Source organism: Peromyscus californicus, unplaced genomic scaffold (assembly GCF_007827085.1).
Source record: "Peromyscus californicus insignis strain IS unplaced genomic scaffold, ASM782708v3 Scaffold_10__1_contigs__length_136768540, whole genome shotgun sequence".
In the NCBI taxonomy this organism is placed as follows: domain Eukaryota; kingdom Metazoa; phylum Chordata; class Mammalia; order Rodentia; family Cricetidae; genus Peromyscus; species Peromyscus californicus.
The window spans coordinates 114,132,395-114,155,321 of record NW_026294391.1 but is presented as its reverse complement, the minus strand read 5'-3'; the positions used below and the strand labels follow the sequence as shown (position 1 = coordinate 114,155,321).

At 41.6% G+C, this 22,927-nt stretch overlaps 1 protein-coding gene across 1 annotated transcript in view; it reads left to right on the top strand.

The window, feature by feature from the left end:
• The window catches only part of Gpc4 (glypican 4), a 114,205-nt gene extending 91,556 nt beyond the window's left edge, over window positions 1–22,649 (top strand). The window contains exons 4-9 of the mRNA XM_052739548.1: window positions 11,357–11,522; window positions 17,042–17,172; window positions 17,265–17,411; window positions 19,228–19,364; window positions 19,933–20,108; window positions 20,202–22,649. Coding sequence (XP_052595508.1) covers window positions 11,357–11,522; window positions 17,042–17,172; window positions 17,265–17,411; window positions 19,228–19,364; window positions 19,933–20,108; window positions 20,202–20,404 — 960 coding nt within the window. The 3' untranslated portion in view covers window positions 20,405–22,649. The remainder of the gene's footprint in view (window positions 1–11,356; window positions 11,523–17,041; window positions 17,173–17,264; window positions 17,412–19,227; window positions 19,365–19,932; window positions 20,109–20,201) is intronic.
• The last annotated feature ends 278 nt before the right edge of the window (window positions 22,650–22,927 follow it).

Genomic DNA, 22,927 nt, shown 5'->3' with positions numbered 1-22,927 from the left:
ATTTGCAAGCTTTTAGTTTCTGTAGCACTAGGAACAGAACCCCAGGGCATTGCAGATGTATAGTCAGTACTCCACCACTGAGCTGTAACCCTTAAGCCCCTGAACACGTTTGAAGGACCTTGGACTGTTACACTCATATGAAGCATTTTGGAGTTTAGGATTGCAGAAGGTGTTGAGTGTTCAGAGCTTTATTTATGACTGATGTGGGAGGGCCCAGCTCACTGTGGATGCTGCAGATTGAGCAAGCTGTGAGAGCAAGCCCATAGGCAGTACTCCTCCATGCCTTCCCTAGTGTGGACTGTGACCCAGGGTATGTAAGACAAATTTTCCCAGGTTGCTTTTAGTCATATCTATCACAGCAATAGAAACCTAACTTAAGACATCTTTCATGACTTAATACTAGGGAAGAAGTGTATATACTGGGGCAAAGTTATCTTTGTCAGACTGCTCTTAGGGCCCTTATTCTTGGGCTCCCAAGTGAGCGGCCAATTTGTAAGCCACTGTTTAAAGGCCTGTATGCACAGGCAGTGTGGCCTTTGCTTTTGTCATTTAGTTGTTTTCATGGTTAGACTGAAGGTCAGCGTGAAAACTGAACAGTACTACAGATACCAAAATACCTACCAGATTAACTATCACAGAATTCATCTACAGTTAGGACGACCATGCAATTTATTATCCAGACCAAAGCACTTACTGTCTAAACCAACAGATGCTTATTAACAAACATAACCAGGCAACAGGGACCACTAACTGTTAATGAGCAACTAAGTGCACAGAATGTACTGTCACCTTAGTTAGAGAGGAAGCTGGTGTTTACCAGAGGGAAGCAAATGAGTCTAAAAACTAGAATGTTATAGAAAATAGATGTTGATAATTTGGAATTAGGAAATAATACATATCCACTTACTGATTCTCTCATCACCAGGCTGTAAATTATTAGGAATTTCTTTGCAGTATATTTTTGTACACCCTCTCCTTTTCCTTCTGATACCTTCATTGTCTGTGGCAAATATTTGGTAGGTCATATGAATCTAAGGTAGTCAGAAAAACAATCTCAGTTCTGTACTTCGGTCAACCCTAGCAATCATTTTTAATCTTGGAGATGCTTAGGTTCCAGTCCAAAATTCTTTGGGGCCCGTGTCATTGCCATGGAAGTTCACCCGACATATTTGCCCACTTTTAGCAATTCCTCATGTTCATCTTAAGATGAATGGGCAGGAAGGAGCCAATGTGTGGTGTAAATACCCATATATATGTGTGTACCTGTGTGCTATGTGTACATTATGCAGAGAAAAATAGTGTGCAGCACTAAGCAAATGTTTGAAAAATACTTCCTTTACATTAATCAAATGTAGGTTATATTGTTAGTTGGGAAAGAAGAAAAGCTACTTTTAACATAGCTTCTTAAGGTTTTTGTTTCAGAATTTAGCTCTCTTCTGTATTTATTTTATACTTATGACTTCCTAAAAGATAGTTCATAGTTCTGTGGGAATACAGTGAATACAAGCTAACTTACACAGGGCAAAGGTTATTTGCCAATTACATGGCTGAAAAACAACAGCATCAGGCTGCGTTAAATACCATGTTTGTAACTGGAAAATAAACAATAATAAATAAACAAACAAAATAAATGGACTGTTTTGGCTTCACTATTGAATAACTTTCATACTTAAGGACTGATTTAAAACCAAAACCTTCAACTAAGTAGGTTTATATTATTTGAATAACAATAGTAAAACACATAGACGCCAAAATAAGAGTTGCATTAAATCTATCTGATATGGGATGTCTCTGTGTAGCAGTATTCAAGGCATTGTTACAGACTTGGGAAAATATTTTTTGTATTAATGTAGCTCTCAGTTAAGCAGAATTTAAACTTTAGCTATATAGGGAATGTAGTAAATGACCTAACTGTCAAAAATGTATTTCAAATCGTGTAAGCAGAAAATTCATATGATTGGCTTATAATTGTCTAGCAGTTTATATACTGAGTAGTTTTTTTTCATGCCTACGGGTTCCTTCACCTGCTAACCTTTACCCAGTTGTTCTCCGTGGAAGGAAAACAACTTAACATATGTAGTTTTTTGGTGCCTAATAAAATTAATGGCCTCCAACCTGAAAAAGGCCTGACAGAGAAGACATGAACCACTTGGCTATAAAGAGATCTTTAAAGGCCAAGCTGCAGAAGCTTGGCCTTGTGGCTGCTCACTGAATGCTTAACTCAGAGATGGTCTCACTTTTTCTTGGGTGGACACCTTGTTTTTCCAGCTCTTTTGCTCTTCCAAGGTGAACAGTGATTTGATCACCACAAAGCCTCTGAAAGGGCCATTAGCACCAGGAAGCTCTCCTTCCTTCCAGAGAAGGGCACTGCCTGGCTGAAGTACTGTTGCTTTGCTTCATATTTGCTGGACCCAGCGGTGTCAGCACACCCCTTGGACCCTTACGATTCCAAGTGCAGAGATACAGTTAGTATTCTCTTAATTGGTAACAGATGGTTCAAGACTATCCTGCTGCTACACATCTTTGTATTACTTACTCCGTCGTTATCTGCCATGGTTCATGATGCATTTCTTACTTAGCTGCTTGTAGCAGCAGTTTTGCCTAGAAGGGTGGAGTCTATTGTGGTGCTTAAGAAATGCACAAGTGGTTACATGCACCAGGAAAATTAATAGCTCTTCTGCCAAAGAGATACATTCTCATGGTTTCAATTAACACTGGCATAATGGGACTGTGTCTATACCCGCACCCCAAACTACAGGGGCTATAATTAGACAATAGTGCCTTACCACTGAGATACGTGAATGACTCTCCTGCCTTAAACCGTTTCTGTGGATCCTTCTTTACTTTCCTCTATTCTCCAATGATTTGGGGTACTAGACATTATTTTGTTATTTTCCCCACATCATTATAAATGTAAATAAGCTTTTAAGAAACCAAGTATAAACTTTTATTCTCCCATTAGTAGTAGTTTTCACTTGGACACAAAGGCTAGAATTGGAGAGGGCATGGTATGAGATATGGTGGAGACAGGCATAAGTATGTGTGCCGAGAGGATGAGTAAGTAAAGATCACAAACACCCTCCATCACACTAAGCGAGTTAAACCAATCTCAGAAAGGCAAATGCTGGGTATTTGCTTTGTGGTTTCTAGATTTTATATAGATACTCTGATATAAAACCACAAGAAGAGAAACTGTCTAGGGGGACAGAAGGAGACTAATGGGAGGGAAAAGAGTGAGAAAGGGGAGGTTAGTCGGATATGTGAAGTAATGCTCAATGTCCTTGTATGAAAATTATCTTTAGGTAAGAGTACCACACACAATGAATATATATAATGAAAAATATAAAAAGAAGTACTGCAAAGTAGAAAAAGAAAAAAATGTAGTCTTCAAAGGAGTTGATATAATCTTATTTTCATTTATGGAGGATAACAGTTGAGTGATTTCAGACAAAAAATAAGACACAATTTCAGGTATTTGTACAGCTTCTATTCTATCTACAGTGTGCCAACAAATATTCTTGAGTGAATTTGAGTTGATTCTGTACATTCTGCTTTCAAAATTCCCTTATCAGATCAACAGTGTGAGAGTCTCAGCATTCCTTCTTTGTGTGTGCACTGCATTGGAAATGACTTAGGAAACTGCTGAATAAACTCATCGCATTCCATGGCAAGTGTGGGCTCCCTATCTCTTTCTCTTACCATAATTTGGTGAAATGTTTCCTGGTGTTTTTATTGGGTGCTTATGTTACCAGGCAACAGATGAAAATCTAGACCTTTTCTGTTTGTTTGGTGTGAGTGGCTGGCTATGCAGGGAAAAACAAAAACAAAAACACCAGGGGAGCAGGGGGAGCAGGGCAGCAGCGCACAGCAACCAAAGCGTGCTCAGAGCTGGAAGAAACTCCAAGGCAATGTGTTTCTGAGGAGAGTGCAGCGTGCTGCTTGCCTGCCATTGCTATGTAATGTGGCTTAAGGCTCGTGCTGAATCTCTGAAATGAAATCCAGGCCATGGGAAGAGCTCTGTACTAGCATTTTTCTTTTTGCAGGCTGCTCGCTGGAGTTTTTAATGTGGTGCTAAGAAAATGCAGGTTATTTGGTAGAAAGGGACAATCTATGCTTTTGTAAAAAAGAGGCTTTCCAAGGAGACTTTTCTATAAAGGCTTTTTATAGCAGACATGGCATACAGATGTCATGGTACATGTATATACTCAGGAAGGCTGAGAGGAGGGCGTTGCTGCTGTTCCCCCCTCCCCTTCCTCCTCCTCTTTTTCCTTTTCTTCTTCTTCTGTCTCTTCCCCCTCCTCTTTCTCCATTTTTTTCAGCTCTAAAGATGGAACCCAGGACCTCCCCACCCCCAAGCTACATATCCAGCTCACAATGGATACTTTTTTCCTTTCTTTTTATTTATTCTTTGTGTCTTTTACATCATGCCTTCTGATCTCACCCGTCTCCCCCCCCCCCCCCCGACACACAATAAAACAAAATAAAATTTAAGAGAAAAAAGGAAAAAGAGAAAGGGAAAATCTCATCATGGAAGCTGCAGTGTGACACATTGAGTCACGCAGTAAACCCCTTTATCCATACATTTTTGTTTCGTTTTTGAGACAGGGTTTCTGTGTCTAGTTTTGGTGCCTGTCCTGGATCTCGAGCTGTAGACCAGGCTGGCCTTGAATTCACAGAGATCTGCCTGGCTCTGCCTCCTGAGTGCTGGGATTAAAGGCGTGTGCCACCACCACCTGGCATATCCATACATTTTTACATGCAGGCATTCATTGCAAAGAATCATTAGTCTGGTTCAAGGACCCTGGTCTCTGCTACACCATTGACGCTGGGCCCTCATTGGGACTCTTCCTGAACATCCTGTTGGTGCTCTGTAGATCCTGTAGCCTTGGATCTGCAGGACCAACACCCCTCTCTCCTCCCCCTCCCCATGGTTCAGCAGATCACTGTTGGGGTGGACCAACACATAACCCTGGTTCTGGGCCTGGGTTAGTCAGCCCTCCCCTCTCTCCTGTCTTCATCACCACAGTGAGCTCTCCAGCGTTGCCCTGCTTAGTTCACCCCTTAGGGGCGGGGCCCGTTCTCCAGCTTTCCTGTCCTCAGGATTGGTTCTCCCACACTTAACACCTTCAGGGCCAGCAAGGTGTCGGGGACACTCTCCCAAGTGCTGCAGCTGATGAGGAGCAGGGGCAGCTCTCCTGCTCTTCTGACCTCAGGGCCAGCTCTCGCACCTGCCTCAGGTGTCGATGGGGTGGGGCATCTCACACCCATGCCCCCACAGGACAGATGAGTAATGAGGACAGCTCTGCCATGCTCCCAATATCAGGGCTGGCTCACCCACACCTCTGCCAAGAAGGGTGGCTCTATTGTGCTGCCCGTGCAGGGTGTAGGGCCTGCCCTCCACAATGGGTACTTTTAAAAGAAGTTAAAAAGTAAGTGGATGTCTTCCCCAGTGACCCTTGCTGTGGTCCATTCTGAGGTGCTTCCTACAGTTGCCTTAATACCAAGAAAAACATTGGTCAGTTGTAAAGGGTTTTAAGAGTCTTAGAACTTGGATATTTATGTATTGGGATTATGGGCCGATCATTCAAATTGATTTGGGTGTTTGAGTTAATACAGAAGTATCCAGTCCAGAAGCAAAAGTGGACACATGTTCTCACCCTTCCATAAATAATGTCAACCCCTTCTTCCTTCTCCAAGCCTTGTCCTTTCATTTTTCTAGGAATTCATTTTCTCTGCTACATTTAGCTGCAGTTCTTTCAAAATCTTAGAGCTTGGGTAAAATATGAGTTATTTTCCAGTTTGTTTGGTCAAAGGGGGACTTTCTGTGGTACTAGGGATGAAACCCAGGGCCTTGTGCTTGCTAGGCAAGTGTTCTACCACTCAGCTGCAATGCCCCCTTCCCCTACAGCCAAGGGAACATGTCTCTACCATGTCCACCAGTGTTTTCTTGAGCCTTTGAACTCTGTGAGCAGGACTGGTGAGTAATACACTATAATTATATCTCTTTTCTCACCCCTATAGCAGCTTGAACAGTTCTAAGGCATGGTGCTGGCACTCAGTAAGTCATTATTATTTTATTAAACAATATGTCCTCTCCTCCAAGTATCTACTATGCATTGCTCCATATAGTCATGTCCTAAATTGCCCTCCTATATAAAACCAGATTCATTTTGCCAGTAAACATGAAAAACTACACCTTATCATTCAGCATTCAGCTGAAAGCTGAATTCATTCAGCCCTGTGGTTGAGTGTTGGCCGAGTGTACAGATAGTGTGTGAGGTCTGGGAGCCCCTGTGCTGCCCTCATACTTCCTGTAGTCTGATTCCAAAGAAACTTTGTAGATATTCACTTGGGGCATAGCACTTTGCTGGCATGTGTGAGACCTAGATTTGATCCTCATCACTGAAAAGAACGTTAGACATCAAGGAAGTTAAGTACATGCCCTTTAGAACCAGACTACCTGGGTCCAAAGCTCAGCCTTCAGCTTTGTCATTTACCTAAAGACCTTGTGTGAATCCCTAAACATTTCTGGGCTTCCTTGTACTTCAGCTCTGAAATCAGATGTTAATGCTTGCCTCACACAATTGTTTTGAGGGTTAAACGAGTTAATACATGTTACAAGGTCCTTAAATAAGAACCTAGTACATCCTAAGTATTCCATGAATGAATCATAAGTATCAACAAAACCCAGCAAAAGCAAAGCTATGTGTGGTAACTTGGTCATGAAACAAAGTATTTTTTCTTCAATGTAGATTTCAAGACCCTTTTCAGCTAGAGAGAGAAATCATTCAGTAAGTGCTTGTCCTAGTCTTACAAGCACGATGACCTGACTTTGATAAACGGAGTCCACATTAAAAAAAAAAAAGCAGGATATCACAATATATGCTTATAATTTCAGCACTGGGGATATGGAGACATGCATCCCTGGAGATTGATGGCCTGCCAGCCTCGCCTAATTTGTGAGCTGCAGGCCAGTAGACCCCCCTATCTTAACAACAACATCAAAGAACACGGTGGATAGCTCCTGAAGAGTTCAGGGTTGTTTCTGGCCTCTACTTGCATGATTGCATGTACGTACATACATACATACATACATACATACATACATACATACATTCTCTCTCTCCCTCCCTCCCTCCCTCCCTCTCCCCCTCCCCCCTCTCTTGCTCACACACACACACACACACACACACACACACCATTCCTTCAATGCCTCTTCTTCAACCATTTGCTGCTACTCAGACTCATTGCTCAGACCCAGACAAGTGCCCCCTCCCTCCTCCCTCCCTCCCCCTCCCCCCCCATGAAACTGTAAAAGCTAACAAGTTTGTTCCCCCTGAGTGCTTTCAGTCATTCTTTTTGTTCAAAGGTGGAAGGGAGGTATATATAGTTTTTCTGTTTTATCTTCATAAGCTTTAGAGAAATAACTATATCCCTAAGAGAAGTCTAAAAATTGTGACTTTTTGAAATATAATCATAAAGCTCCACCCATGTTCTTATCTCAGCACTAAAGATTTTGGGAGTGACTAACATCTGGATTCAGCAGACCCTACTGAATGAAAGAAAAACATAAGAGCTATTAGTTAAGAGATGTGCCCCAAAGTAAGATTCAGATTGAACATTTGAAATGGCATGCTGTGTTATGGAGGATAAATACATAACTGAGGATTAGAGGAAGACCTTGGAATATATTGTTCTTTTAATTATTCCCTGTGTGCCATGAGCTGCTCCTTAGCTTTGGAACTTCTAAAGTAAATCTACTGCAGTACATTTTAGAGAGATTGAACGCAGCAATTGTCCCTGATGGTCACCAGGGAATACAATGTAAATGGACTTGATTTTTATCTTTTAAAAGGTCCCAGAGCCGGCTGTGGTGGCACACAGTTTTAATCCAAGTGGAGGCAGGTGGATCTCTTCAGTTCAAGGCCATTCTGGTCCCAAAACAAAATATGACTTTATGCACTGTGTGTTTGCTTAGGAGTGAGAAAGATCCAACCCATCATTCCTACCCAGGAGTATAGAAATACTATTGGGAATTGTGGAGGAGCATCCTACAGTGCATGGCCTGTTACCATGTGACAGGCAGCAAGAACCATCACTGGATCAACAGAGCATTGATCTTTTGCCAGAGACTCCAGAAGAGAATTTCAAATGCACCATGATACGCTATGATTCGGGATTTTCTTCCCTGTGTTGATTGACATTCCTTCGATTCTTTATCAGACTATTTTGCCTTGTGTTAAGAAGTCCTGTATGGTTCCAAAAGAGATAGCCATTGGCTTTAGCCCCAACGGGTGGAGATGTTACAGAGTCAGAGTGAGGAGCCTGTTCTTCTGTACACTGATCTACCATCCAGGCTTGGGCAGTTTGGGAAAGTTGGGGCCCAAGGCCTGAAATGCTAGTGTATTGAAGTGTCTTCTAGAAGGGGGATGTACTGTGGGGGATTACTACTTCTTTAGATCTCCTGGCAATTTGAAAAACTCTTCTCTTTATATAAATAAGGGTCTTATCCCACAAATGGGATTTGCTTCCTAGGTCCTGAATTCCCTTCATGTGCACTATTGCTTAGTGGTCTGATTTATGACTCTGAAAAGAAAGATAATTTTTTTCCTCTAGCTTTAGTGTTTAACACGTTCTTTTGTCCCAGTTTTCTTACAATTTCTCCATCTCTCTTTACAGTTGTGGTATAATTTAGTGTTCCCATAGCATCTTATAGCCAAGTGCCTTTTGATCGCTTTTAGTAGTTATATAACAAGTCACATGCAGAGCATGAGCCAGTCTTAGCCAAAAAATGAAATGGAAAAACGTTGCCATAGCCAGCTCCATAATCTTTCTTTAACGAAGCTCCACTGTGTCATACCATTTCATCTGGTCTCTGATTTTAGACTGGAGACTGCATCAGACTCATTTAGGGGAGGGCATCACAAGGTCTACCACATTAATGGTTTGCCTTGTAGTTAAACTTGGGATGTAACACGTTGTTTCCTAGAGTTATCTCCTCCACTCCATGAAAATAAATAATAGAACAAGTTCTTTGGAAAATGGCTCCTTGAGTCTACTGATCTTCACTCGAACATTTTTGTTCACTTCCTAAAAGTCTGTTCTGTGGAACAGGTGTCATATTCTAATACAGAAATTCTCACTTAGTTTGGTATCTGACAGCATAATCCCAGAACATATTAAATGCTCAGTATCTACTTTTTGGCCCTTTAGCTTTCTACATTTATTCCATCAGGACTTTGCTAGCTCTTAAGAATAATATTCAACCTACCCAGTGCTTCTCCTTTTCTTCCCCTCTAGCCTCCTCTTCTTCCTCTGTTGCTTTCTTTTCACCATCTTCTCTTACTATTTTTTAAGTGGGGCATCACTCTTTAGTCCAGGCTAACTTTTACTTGCTGTCCTTCTGCCTCAGCCCCCCAAGACTGGGATTCAAAGCATACTCTAACACATCCAGTTGCATTGTGGGGTTTTTATAAGTCATTTACGTAACCTGTACATCTTTTAAGATCCAGCCGTTTAGCAGTCTCTCTAATGTGAACTGGAACTAAAAGAAGAAAATAAGCACTGCCTAAGAGTAGAATTTCCTGTCTCCTGTTAGGGATGGCAGGACATGTGACACATCCGGGAAATCTTTGTGTCACAGTGTTCGATAAGGTGAGGTACTAGAATCAAACGGGGGAGGGTGACTGTCAGCAGGTTGTTGAATCTCGTTGGCTACAGTTGGCTTATCTCTACAGTGTGAGAGCAGCATCACTGGTGTAGGCTAGGCCTTCCAATGCAGACTTCTGTGATACTATGACTGGGGCACCCTTCCTCCTTGAGGCCTGTTTGTTCATCTGTAAAACAAGAGGTGAATGAGTATCAAAGTCCTAACAATGTGTGACTCCAAAGGAATGAACTTTTAGCTACCCTGAAGATCTAGTTATCCAGAGAGGCCATTCCTCAAGGATATTGGTTAGCCAGAATTTTACTGTACATTAATACACAGTTAAAGGGACTAATTTAATGCTTAGGAAAACATTTGGGACTGGTTAAAACTGTGGAAAAATCCTAACTCTTTGTAGAGAATGTTGACTTTAGTGTATACAATTACCACCTTGTTGTTGCATGCTTTCTCCACTTTACACTGCAGTTCTGTTGGGAATAAACCAGAGAAGGGTGTGTGTGTGTGTGTGTGTGTGTGTGTGTGTGTGTGTGTGTGTGTGTGTGTGTATGTCACACACACATACAACAGATAGCCTGATAGTACCATTTCCTGTTCCTGTTCCTAAGGGCACTGTTGATAAGTGATATCCAAAGTAACACACCAGAGCAGGTGACATGTATTGCCAGCCACCCTGCATCCCAGTATTTGCTCCCTTCCATAGTATCTGCTTCTAAAGGTCTGTGCTTGAACTAGTTGCTGATGATAGTGAAGAATGCACTAATCCTCTGATAGAGGCTCTAAAAGAGGGCAGAGAGAATTAGTCAGGAACTTTCAGTTAGCTGCCAGCATGTGGTACCTAGCTGGGATCCTTTCTAACTATTGATGGAACTGAATGATGGGACGGAATTGGCTCTTTAATGACCCCAGACAGTTTTATCCTCCAGAACTAGAAAGATGACAGTAAATGCCATTGCTCTGTAGAGGGTGGCTAGCCCAGTCCAACTTCAGTAGTGATTTTTAACTTTGCTGTTTGACTCCTTGACAGACTTTCATCTACAGGGTCTCTCCTCTACCTTATTTGAAAGAAAAACAACAAAGCTGTGCTGTGCACATGTTTGTTCATTCCATTGATGCCCATGGGATGATCCGTTTACTTCTCCACTTAAGTTCAATAGCTTCTTCAAAATCTAACAGAAGCCTCATCTCTTTCCTTATATGATACAAAACCACTCCATATTTGACTATCCACAAACCCTGCAATGTTCAAAGTTACTCATATCTTGCCCTATAGAACATATTATCTTCACCTTCTGCATAGCTTTGGACATAGAATAAAGTATACACAGGTACCCTTGGGAAACATAGTTGGGGGTTAACATGCAAAGGGCAATCTTGTAAATCAGTATTTGAGAAGTTGTACCTATGTTTCAGTCTGGTACTGAAAAGCAGGGATTGCAGCAGAGTCTAAGTTCCATCTGCAGTAGCACTGAACAAATGAGTAAAAAACAAAACTTACTCACCCCATCTCTAACTCCAGCTTTCCAGCACCTGTCTTCCACTTGTCTAATTCTCACTCCAGTTCACTTCCACTGGAGTCCAGCCTAATTGAGAACACTGTTGACTTCTCCTTGAGTTCATGTTGAGCCTCCAATGCCCGTTGTGTCGACTTCAACCCAACTATGGCTTTCTTTCTGTCTTGTCACACATTAGGTGAACCCCACAGCCCAGTGCACGCAAGCACTGCTGAAGATGATCTACTGTTCCCACTGCCGGGGCCTGGTGACTGTGAAGCCCTGCTACAACTACTGCTCAAACATCATGAGAGGCTGTTTGGCCAACCAGGGAGACCTGGACTTCGAGTGGAACAATTTCATAGGTAAGCCAGTGATTGATGTATTTGTTTTCCTCGAGATGGCTCGACTTCTTGCCACCAGGACTGTTGTCGTTGCCAGCTGTGAAATTTTCTGTTCATTTGAACGTGAGATGTTTGCCAGAGTCTTTCCTGTGCTGCACTCAGTACTTCGAAAGTTAGTAAAATCAGCATTGCAAGTCAGTGTCCTCTTGAACTAATGGTGGCATTTCAGAAGACAGTTAGATACACCGACTTTGAATGCAGCAGGAGGCATCTTTTTGATATTTTCTGTGAAACACTCAGTTTTAGTACTCATCCTAGATCTGTGTTCATGTTCACTCTGATATACAGTCTTCACAGAGCTGTGAAAGTAGCTTTGAGGATTCTCTCTTGGGCTGGGCAGATGGCTCCATTGGTAATGGGCTTGTTTTGCTAGAACAAGGGCCTCTGTTAGATCTCTACAATCAGAGAAAAGCTAGGTGTGGTGGTACTCTGGTAATCCTAGGGCTTGGGAGGTAGAGGCAATCAGCCTAGCATAAGCGCAATGCTCCAGGCCAGGGAGAGACCCTGTCTTGAAAAAGTTAAGGTGACAGGAGCATTCTCAGGGATCTTGAAGTTATCCTCTGGCACAAATACCCGCCCCCCCCCACGCACCTCTCTCTCCCCCACACACTATTCTTTCTTTTATATTTTAACCAAATATTTGGCAAACTGACCAGATACCCATTTGATAGTTGAATCTGGTGAACTATGATGTGGAAAATCATAGGATTTGTTTTGTAGGGGATTTAGCTATGGTAGAGTGCTGTGATGTGAGTGGACAGATTCTTTCTCTGATTATTTAGGAAGCAGCACTGTTGAGTATTTCTGCCACTTAGGAAACCATTACTAGAAATCAGACAGTACTGGAAGCAAACTATCTAGGTTCTGAGAAGGGCGGTTATGATTTCAGGGAAAACATAAGCCTGATTGAAACATACAGCAGTCATCTACTTTAGCGCCCAGCATGTATATCAGTCCTAAAACCTCCCTGGCCGGTAATGGGGTTCACAAAGCCTAGCATTGGTAGAACACACATACATGCTTAGAGTGTACCAATTCATTCTTCCATCCCCTAGTCACATTTACAGAATTGCAAGATTGAAATGTCTTTATAGGAACCAAGTTTTTGCTAAATCTTTCACATCATGGGAGCATGCATGTAATTTGCTGGCTTGGTTTTGCTTCATTTTGTTTCATTTTGTTTATTGAAGGTTTAAATTTTTTTTGGAGTAGAGGGAATTGGAGTAAGAAAATACATTTTAGACAGAGTGAGAGTGAATTGCCATATTAAGTCTGTTTGAAAGTGCATCAGTAAATTGGCTCCCACCAATTCTTAAACACAGAAACTGGAAGAAAAAGATACAAATATTAAGCACTTAAGCACAATTGTGGCCTGTAGCTCAAGGCTGGAAACCCTGGAAAAACCATCTTTTACATACAGAAAAATAGAATCTCATGAAAGAGGAAACATAAAACCATAAGGACACACAAACACAAATGGTGTGGCATGCCCAGGATGAAACCAGGGGAGAAATCAAAAATTTCCTATGGAAATAAAAACTATGGTATTTCCCTGTCTGAGGTCATCCCCTTACCCTCCCCACCCCCATCATACCCTCCCCATAGCCAATTGTGGAATTTGTGATTCACTTACTTTTTCTTCCTAAATTACAGTTTTGGTTTGGCTGTTGTTTTTCTTTCTTGCCATGTAGCCCAGGCTGGCCTCCAACTCACCTTCCTCCAGCCCCTGCATCCAGATGTCCAGGATTATAGGTGTACTGTACCACAGCTGGCTCAACTTAGTTCTAAAAGAAAGAAAGATGGTGGGGCTTTTATTGAACTTTTGAACATAGTAGGCTTTTCTCTGGGACGAGGGAATAGCCTGGCATGTGGTGACAGTGATCTTTGCTTCCTTTCCTACCCAGACACGCTGAGGGCCGTTCAGGGCAATTCCACCTTACGTTCTGTTATTTCAGCCTGTCCAGTAGCAACTACTACCAAGGCCCTCTCACATCCTTGTATTAAACTACAAATTCCTTGCCATCTCTTCTAAGAACTTACAGATCCACACCATATCAAAACCATACTCTAGATGGCTTAATTAATGTTTTCAGCTTTAAGTTGCTGCTGCTGTTCTTGTAGTGTATTTTTAAAATTACATGTGCTGTCTGTGAAGAGACAGAATTAAACCCGACTGAAAATGGATAGGATTTTGGAGTTGATTTTTTTCTGCTGCTATTTTAAATGATACTTTTTGCAGTGATATAGTATGCAATTGTATGTAAACTTCATTTTTAATGGATACATTACTCTTCATTTCTAATAAGCTGATATAAAAGGCCAGACATAATAGAAATGTTAATCTTCTGTTCTTTTTCATGGATTTTTCACAAGGATTTAATTAATCTCCTCCATGGTTGTAGAATTCATTCCCAATTACATGCCTGTGCTGTAAATATTCATATTCTCTCCCTCTCTGAGGAATTTTTCTTTGCTGTTTAAATGACTGTACAGTTACTGAATAGTCAAGGATTTGTTTTATCCCTTTTAAAATCACATCTTGGGATTAAGTTGGGAAACTGCCTTCAGCTCTTCAGTCAGGTTGGAAGGCTAGATAGAGATGGGGGTTTCTGATTATTTATTGGAGACACAATGAAAAAGTAATCACTTTTCCTAGTGAGAAGGGAATACTTCTTTTTCAACATTGTTTTTTATGAGCATATATTAATTATACATAATAATGGGTTTCATATGATATTTTCATACATGCATAGAATGTATTTGATTGTACTCATCCCCATAACCTTCACTTGTCTCCTCCAACTCCAAGTCACCCTTGCTGCTGGGTTCTCCCTGTTTCTGCAACTGCATCTGCCTATCTCAAGTTCTGAGTGCTCAAGTATTACCAGCCTTCATCAGGATGGGTCCAAATTTGGGCCCAAATATGGGAAACACCTTTAGAAAGTCACCTTTATAAAATGTCTACCCTTCCATTACCACCAAAAGAAGCTGGTTTTCAGAGAATCATAAATTATTCTAAGGTTCAACTTATCTGTCACATACTGTGCCTCTGTTAACATTCATTTGACTCAGAGCCAACCCTATTAATGTCACATGTTGCTGCCAATGGGAATTTTGTATTGGAATTGCTGACAGAGACACCAGCCAGTTCCTGGCGGGAGGCAGGAGCAAGTATGATATCCTATGTATATGAGAATTGTGGCTTCTGTCAACCCCAAGAAAAGTAAAACGCCAAACCAGCCATCTTGGGATTTTTCCTGGTATTTCTTTGGGAGACTGGTGGTGGCTGCAGAAGAGCCAATGGATAGCCAGTCATGCCTTCCTGCAGGGTTACAGGCAGCTTTGGCTTTGGGCTGTGAGCCGCAGGCACAATGTATCCCCAATGGCATTCTTCAGCTGTGCAATATGCAACGCCATGGCACCGGCACCAACAAAGGCCTGGTTTCCCTCTCCATTCCCAGGCCCTTGTGTATGGCCAGTGGCTCTGAGTTTACAAAGACGCCAAACAGCCAGAAGAATTGGGGTTTATGTTTCCTTTCAGTCTTTCACAAACACATTAGCGATCGATTTGGCCTGCTTTTCCTCGCCACTAGGGGAATAAGTAGGTACGACCCCCACCACCGCCGTTTAGACCTCTAAAGTTTGGTTGTTTGTTATCTCTTCATAATATTTTTATTTGAAGTCAGTGATTTCTTGGCTTGTGAAGGAATGTGCTCTCTGTACGTGGTGGTCCTGATGCTTTGACAGTTACAAACACATTTACGTTGTGCTCCACTTGTTTGCAAAAGTCGCCTTTCGCTAGCACATCAAAAGCATTTGTTTCTCTCTCTGCTAGTACAATAACATATTCATGCTTTCAGCCTTTACTTAAAGGTTAGAGGCATCATTTTATCGGTGCTTACCACAATGCTGTCTGAAACTTCATTTGCTATTACTTTAAAACGTCACACTTATCAGAAATCTGTTCATTGTTGGTGGCATTGGATTGTAGTTTAGAGAAATGGCTTCACACTTTAAAATATTGTGTAGCATTTGTTCTAGGTTGAAGGTAAAAGGTTGATGACCAACTTTGATTTCATTTTTATGCTGATAGTCAAAGCCTTTTCCCACTAGAAAGTTTAGGTAGCAGCTCAGCTGGGGTAGCATCTGAGAGGGACACCCAGCCTTCTGAAAAAGAATACTCTTTTCTAGTTCTTGACTTTGGAGTATCTATAGGAGTAGACAATGAGAGTCTAACTCCTTTGCTTGTCATTCATTAGCACTGGAGTATAAAGGAGAAAACCCCACTTAAAAGTTAACTACTGAAGCTCAGCTGTTAAGAGCGCTTATCGCTCTTCCAGAGGACCCAAATTGATTCCCATCACCTAGGTCATGTACCTCACAATCACCTGTAACTCTAACTCCAGGGGATCAGACAACTGTGGCTTCACAGGCACCCACTCTCATTTGCACATGTCCACATACACACACACACACACACACACACACACACACACACACATACACACACACACACACACTTACAAAAAGTTTTTCAAAAGTTTACTGCGTGTAAGTAATTATGCATCCTTTTTTTCCTTGGGGGATTTCATTTTCAAGAATTCTTCTAATTTTGTACAAGTTATCAGGCAAAAAAATACCAACTTATAATCCCCAAAAGCACATATGGCAAGAAAACAAAGAACAGCTTGTTTTCTTTAAGGAATCCAGCACTTGCTAGGAAATGACAGGTTCCTCCAAAGTCTAAAAGTGACGTGCAGGTATCAGTGAAGCTACATAGCACAATTGGACAATTTTTGTATACTGTGTGTTGTCTTATGCTTTCACTGGAATCCAAAAAAGCATACACACTGCTACTAAATCAGCTGAGACCCTCACATTTGAAAATGAGTTATCTTAACCTCAAAATGGCACAACTCATAGTTTCCTTATTTGAAGTCATTAGGATTCCCAGAACGCTTTCATTTCTATTATCCAACTGTGCACTCAAGGATCTGAAATGTCTCATTAAAAGAAATGAAAGAAAAGAATTGGTATGCCAGGATTGTAACTGATTTATGTTTTCAACTCTCGTAAATAGAACCCGAAAGGAAAAGATCCCAGGGAAGTGTCTGAGAGAACAGGCATGTTACTCTGCCCCCAGCCAGATTGTCAGCTGGGTGCTGGCTGACATGTGAAGGAGTGAATAATCCAAATGATGGAAGATTCCTGATTGAATTTCCTTGCCACAGAACGAAGCATTCATCTGGCCCCTTTATACTTTAGCGAGCTAGCGATACATAATGTGTAGATACAATTTGAAATCATGGAAATGGCTAGAAAATATGTATAAATTGGAAAAAAAAATCTGTGCATTCTCTCCTTCCCCCTCCTTCTGAAAAAAAAAAAAAGGAAAGGTAGTAAAATAATCAGACTGATAGTAAAATCTGAACTAATGGTTTACACTCTGTGCTGTGTTGTCTTTCTCCAACCCTTGTTAGATGCTATGCTGATGGTGGCCGAGAGGCTGGAGGGCCCCTTCAACATTGAGTCGGTTATGGATCCCATCGATGTGAAGATTTCTGATGCTATTATGAACATGCAGGATAATAGTGTGCAAGTGTCTCAGAAGGTATCAAATGCAGGCTGCTGGGCAGGACAGCTAGACACGCCCTCTGTCTTGTCATGTGACATCCCTAACAAACTCACTCACTTACACTGTAGGTTTTCCAAGGCTGTGGGCCTCCAAAGCCCCTCCCAGCTGGACGGATTTCTCGTTCCATCTCTGAAAGTGCCTTCAGTGCTCGATTCAGACCTTATCATCCAGAGCAACGCCCAACCACAGCAGCTGGCACTAGTTTGGACCGACTGGTGAGCACTTGAGCAGGAATGGGTGTGTTTAATGGCAAAGAACTGCAAACATTTGCTCAAAAATGTGCTTTTAGTTGGAAGGCATACATGTGCATGTCGTTTAGGTGTTTAACTTTTTAATCTAGTTGGATATGGAAGGCGGTAAATGTGCCTCATTTTCTGTTTCAGAAAGTTCCTATACAGTCAAGGAAATGGGTTGTAACAAGTTTCATCTCCAGACTTCCCGTCAGTGTCAGTTTGTGTTTATTGAGCATCTATTAGGGTACCTGCCACTAGGTTATGCACAAGGGGAAGCTCAGGACAGTAAGACAGGGCCTTGGTCTCAAAAGACCCCTCAACAAAGGAAGAGAAGCAGCAATCTAACTTGTTCAATAAGAGCCAAAATAGTCTCACAACTAAACAGTTTAAAATCCTGAATTGATGTCACATGGTAGCATTTAACTTGTTAAGGTCATGTATGGATTTACTTTTTTGACCAATAAGATAAATAATGCAAATTTAAAACATCCTCACATTATTTGCACCATATACAAAATGTCCAGATGTGATCACTATCCACCTTGTATATAAGCAAATGAACAAGTACCTCTGTAAGTCCTTACTTAGGTAGAAAAGACATCTTTACCATGGGCTACTCTTTTCTAATCATTTCTTCAGAGTAAATGTCTTCATGTAATAAAACAACCTTGATTCAGTTTGTCTTCAGTGTATTTTAAATATTTAAAAAACTTCCATTTTAGTATATAGCATTTTAAAGTTGAGTGGGTTGAGGGCAGAGTGGCATATGGTTTAGGCTTCTGTAAGGTGAAAGGTAATAATGGTAGAATAGAAGAATTATAAAATAGAGACAGATTATACATGGCAGTATGCTCTGGCAGTCTGGGAGTACTAGTACCATAGTAGAAGCAAACCTAAAGCAGGAAGCCTGATAGGACACTGATGTGAAAGGAGGAAGAATAATGCCGGTGAGCTTTTCCTGTGTGGTATGGATGCTTGATTCAGACTATAAAAGCCTGGGTAAAAAGATTGTGTTTACAGGTACAGAGCTTGGTGTACCTCAGATGGCAGTTACATGAGGAAGTAGACAGTGGATCCAGGCAGCTTCTTTAGAATTTGCACTTGAACTATTAATTTCTCTGAGAGACCGTTTATTTCTGAGTATAAAACCTGCATATTTTCTTCAGCCTTCCCTTGAAACAATGAGTTGCATATAATTCTAGAGATATTTGGAAATGATCAAAAGGCACATCCATGAATTGTTTGAGTTTGGCTTAGTTTTTTACAATGGGTTTGTGTCAACAACATTATTGGCTTGTTTGTGTTTTTTATTGTTTTATTTCATGTGTTTGGGCATTTTGCTTGCATGTATGCGGGTGTACCACTTGGATACCTGGTAAGTGTAGAGGTCACAGATCCCCTGAAACTGAAGTTATAGCTAGTTGTGAGCTATCAAGTGGGTACTAAGAATAAACTCATGTCTTCTGCAAGAGGAGCAAATGCTCTTAAGCACTGAGCCATCTCTCCAGCCCAGTTGTTTGTTTTAAACGTATATATAATATGTCTTCATCATCTTTATCCCCATTACCCTTTTTCGGCTTCTTCCAAACTAGTCCCCCTTCTACTTGTATGGTGCATGCGTACGTACGTGCGCATGGGTGCAAGTGAGCAAGAGACAGACAGACAGACACACCCAGTGAGTTTGGTTAGGGTTGCTTACAGAAGCAAGGGTGAGGGGTTATTTACAGCCTGCTGAGTGCTGGGATCACACATGGTAGTTTTGCGTTTGTACATAGACCATTTTCCTTTTCTTTCTTAGGTTACTGATGTCAAGGAGAAACTGAAACAAGCTAAGAAGTTCTGGTCCTCTCTCCCAAGCACTGTTTGCAATGATGAGAGGATGGCAGCGGGGAATGGCAATGAGGATGACTGCTGGAATGGCAAGGGCAAAAGCAGGTCAGCCTCCACCGAGGAAAGTAGCAGCCTCTGCCTTCTTGGCTTCCTGGCTGGCCTTCCAAGATGGTGCTCTCGGGTGTTAGAGATGACACAGAAGGTTTCTAGATGTCCTTAGGCATGGGCTTCGGCATTTCGGTGTTCAAAGAGGCCCCCAGATATTTAGAAACAACTAGGCTTGCCAGTAGTTCTACTGCAGTGCCAAGGGCTGTTCAAAACATTCAGTGCCTGTGGCCCTTGGCTCAGGGTCCTGGCCTTCTAAAGCACCACTTCTCAAAAGGTCACATTCTCTTTCTTGATGATTCGGTGTGTCCCACCCTGGCACACTCTGTGACTGAGATAAGCACCCGTTCAGAGGGTGTTTTTCTTTCACAGAACAATCGCCACAAAAAAGGTCACGGTCAGATCACAGAAACTGCGCATTCCCAGGGTAAGGAGCAATTAGAGTTGATTATAAATGGAAGGACTTCTGCTCCACCATGCTCAGCGGAGATCCTAAAATTCAGGGAAGTCTTTTGATCTCTTACACATACCTACTGATCATTTCAATGGGGTCATTTCTTCCTTTCAGGTACCTGTTTGCAGTGACAGGAAATGGATTAGCCAACCAGGGCAACAACCCAGAAGTCCAGGTTGACACCAGCAAACCAGATATACTGATCCTTCGTCAAATCATGGCCCTTCGGGTTATGACCAGTAAAATGAAGAATGCTTACAATGGAAATGATGTGGACTTCTTTGATATCAGTAAGCCTTTGGCATTTTGAAGCATGGTTTGTTCTTACCCGACTTGATGAGAATATGTGCAATGAGATCTCTGTTCTCTTCTTCTCAATGTAGGTGATGAAAGCAGCGGAGAAGGAAGTGGAAGTGGATGTGAATATCAGCAGTGCCCCTCGGAGTTTGAGTACAATGCCACTGACCATTCTGGGAAGAGTGCCAATGAGAAAGCCGACAGTGCCGGTGCCCATGCAGAGGCAAAGCCCTACCTCCTCACTGTCCTCTGCCTCTTGTTCTTCGTTGTGCAGAGAGAGTGGAGATAATTGTCAAACTCTCAGTAAAAGTGTTCATCATCAGAAAGTTAAAAGGCACCCATTCTCACTTTTTTACCATCCTAGTGACTTTGCTTTTTAAATGAATGGACAACAATGTACAGTTTTTACTATGTGGCCACTGGTTTTAAGCGATGTTGACTTTGTTTTTCTCATTCAGTTTGAGGGGACAGCAGGGATTCCTGCGTTTAAGTTTGTTCCTGCTCCTTCAGAATCGTGTTAAATGTGGCTAACAGTGTAGGTACAGAACTGTAGTTAGTTGTGCATTGTGATCTTACCACGCTTGTTTGTTTTGTTTTGTTTTTTCTCTCTCTCTCATTTTATTTGTGGGGTTTTTCCTTTCGAATTATGATCTCACCTTGTTTCTTACAAGAAAACCAGGGTCCTTTCTTGGCATGTAACATGTACGTATTTCTGAAATATTAAATAGATGTACAGAAGCAGGTTTATTTATCATGTTATCTTATTAAAAGAAAAAGCCCAACAAGCCGTAAAATTTCCATTTATCCCTGTTATTTGAGCTGCCTTATCTGGAGAGGAGTGGAGGCAACTGGGTTTTCTTTCTTTCTTTTGTTTGTTTGTACTCAATTAGGACAGAATGTGAAGGCACAAGCAGGCTTCCAAGCCACTTGCCAGATTGTATTCAAACACCAGTGCAAGAAGAGACTTAGACTTCACTCACAGTTGGGCACAGGGAGAGACTGCAGACCACCCATTTTGATTGAGTGAACTCACATATACTTCAATTTCTTGAACCCACCATACTTAAAGTGCACTGCATTCAGGAAAATAAAGATTCTTGATGTAGTTGCCCTTGAAAGATGAAAGGTACTCAGGATGCCCCACTTATCCCGTGTACACACTTGGACTTGGGTGTATAGTAAAAACCAGGCAAGTTAGGAAGCCGCAATGTACCAGTTTCTGTATCCATGCTGATACTCTAGTATTTATCCCAATGGCAGTAGCAGGTGACCAACAATCTCCTTTGTTGCCCTGTGTTGGAGTGACCCAGATTTCTGACCCACTGGCCATGCTGGGAAGAGTGCCATAAAAGGGAGCTGTCTGGCGGCTAGCCAGAACGGGGGTACAGCCTGGGCTCAGGGAGTAGCTGTCACCACTCGCTCAAGCAGAGTTTTTGTCTGTGTGCATATATTTGCATTTTTTTAGACTTCAGTTTTTAAAAGAGAGTGTAAGGTTATCTCATGTGATTGATTTTTCTTGCCACTCACTTTTGATCAGTTAAATGAAGGACCCAGACTGGTTGGTAGCCATTTGCTATCCATCCTACCCAAGGAGCCGATGAGAGGAGAGCTGGGTGTCTAGACTTTTGTATTTTATTTTTTTGTGGGAAGAATGGGAGTAGATAGAGCTGAGAAGACCACATCTCCTTGGTGACTGCTAGCCACATGGGTGAACGGCAAAGCCCTAACTTGTCCCAGGCCAAAGACTTGTCCATTGCCTTGGCCCCTTGGAAGCCCTTTTCTTGTGTCCAAATGACCAGTCAGAAAACCTGGAGAATGTAGCAGATCATTTCAAAATTTCAAAGATCGTGAGAAAGATTACCACCATGCAAAGTTTCTTCCTGCTCTAAAAGTCAGTAAGATATCTGAATTCTACAGAACCAGAAGCCCACAGACAAGTTGTTCCATGTTACTGTTCAATCTTCAGTTGTAAGAGGAAAGCTCTATTTTTATATTGAAACACAATTACTTGATAGCTCAGGGTCTACATTTCACTTAACTTTTTACACCAAATTCTGCAGAATGGTCAAAATGGAATATTGGGGGCTGTTGTAAACAGAGGCTTAATTTTATTAGAAGTAGCCAGTTATTTATTAAAGCACGATGTTAATAAAATAGGCATATTCTGGCTGGTGTGTATAAGTGGTTTTTTTTTTTTTAAGCAAATCACAGGAAACATAGCTCCATTTATATACGAGGAAAAAGAGATTGTAAATAGTTGGGCTGCCTTGTGAGAACTTGGAAAATGTGCTGATAGTTAGTAAGTACCTCAGTTGTGAGGAATTTCCTTTTTAGCTTAGACTGCTATTACTTTTACTTGGTAGAAATGAATCTGGTCTCCAAAATATGGCTCAAAGATTTATCCCTGTAGACCTTGTTAGATTGTTTTTAATTTAAAACCTTGAACTCTGCCCAGCTGTTTTCTTTCAGTCAAGTCCTCCAAACCAATAACATTTTCCAAATTAAATATTCTTGAAGGTTTTTCTGGACGCTTACTGATTTGTTTTCTTTCTTTACATTTTTCCTCTGTTACCCTTTTATTATTTAAATTGTCTCTTGCTTTTGAACTTGAACTATGAAATAAACAAATCATAGATTTTTCCATTCAGGTCTGACTGGACAACTTTGGCTTTTCACCAGCTGGCAGGCTTACCCTCACCACCACCCCTCCCCCCCAAAAAGAGAATAAAAGCAAGTTGAGTATTTGAAAAACCCTTGGAGTTTGAAGTATGAGGCAGAATAAAAGCCTTAGGAGCAGACCTGACTTCTCCAA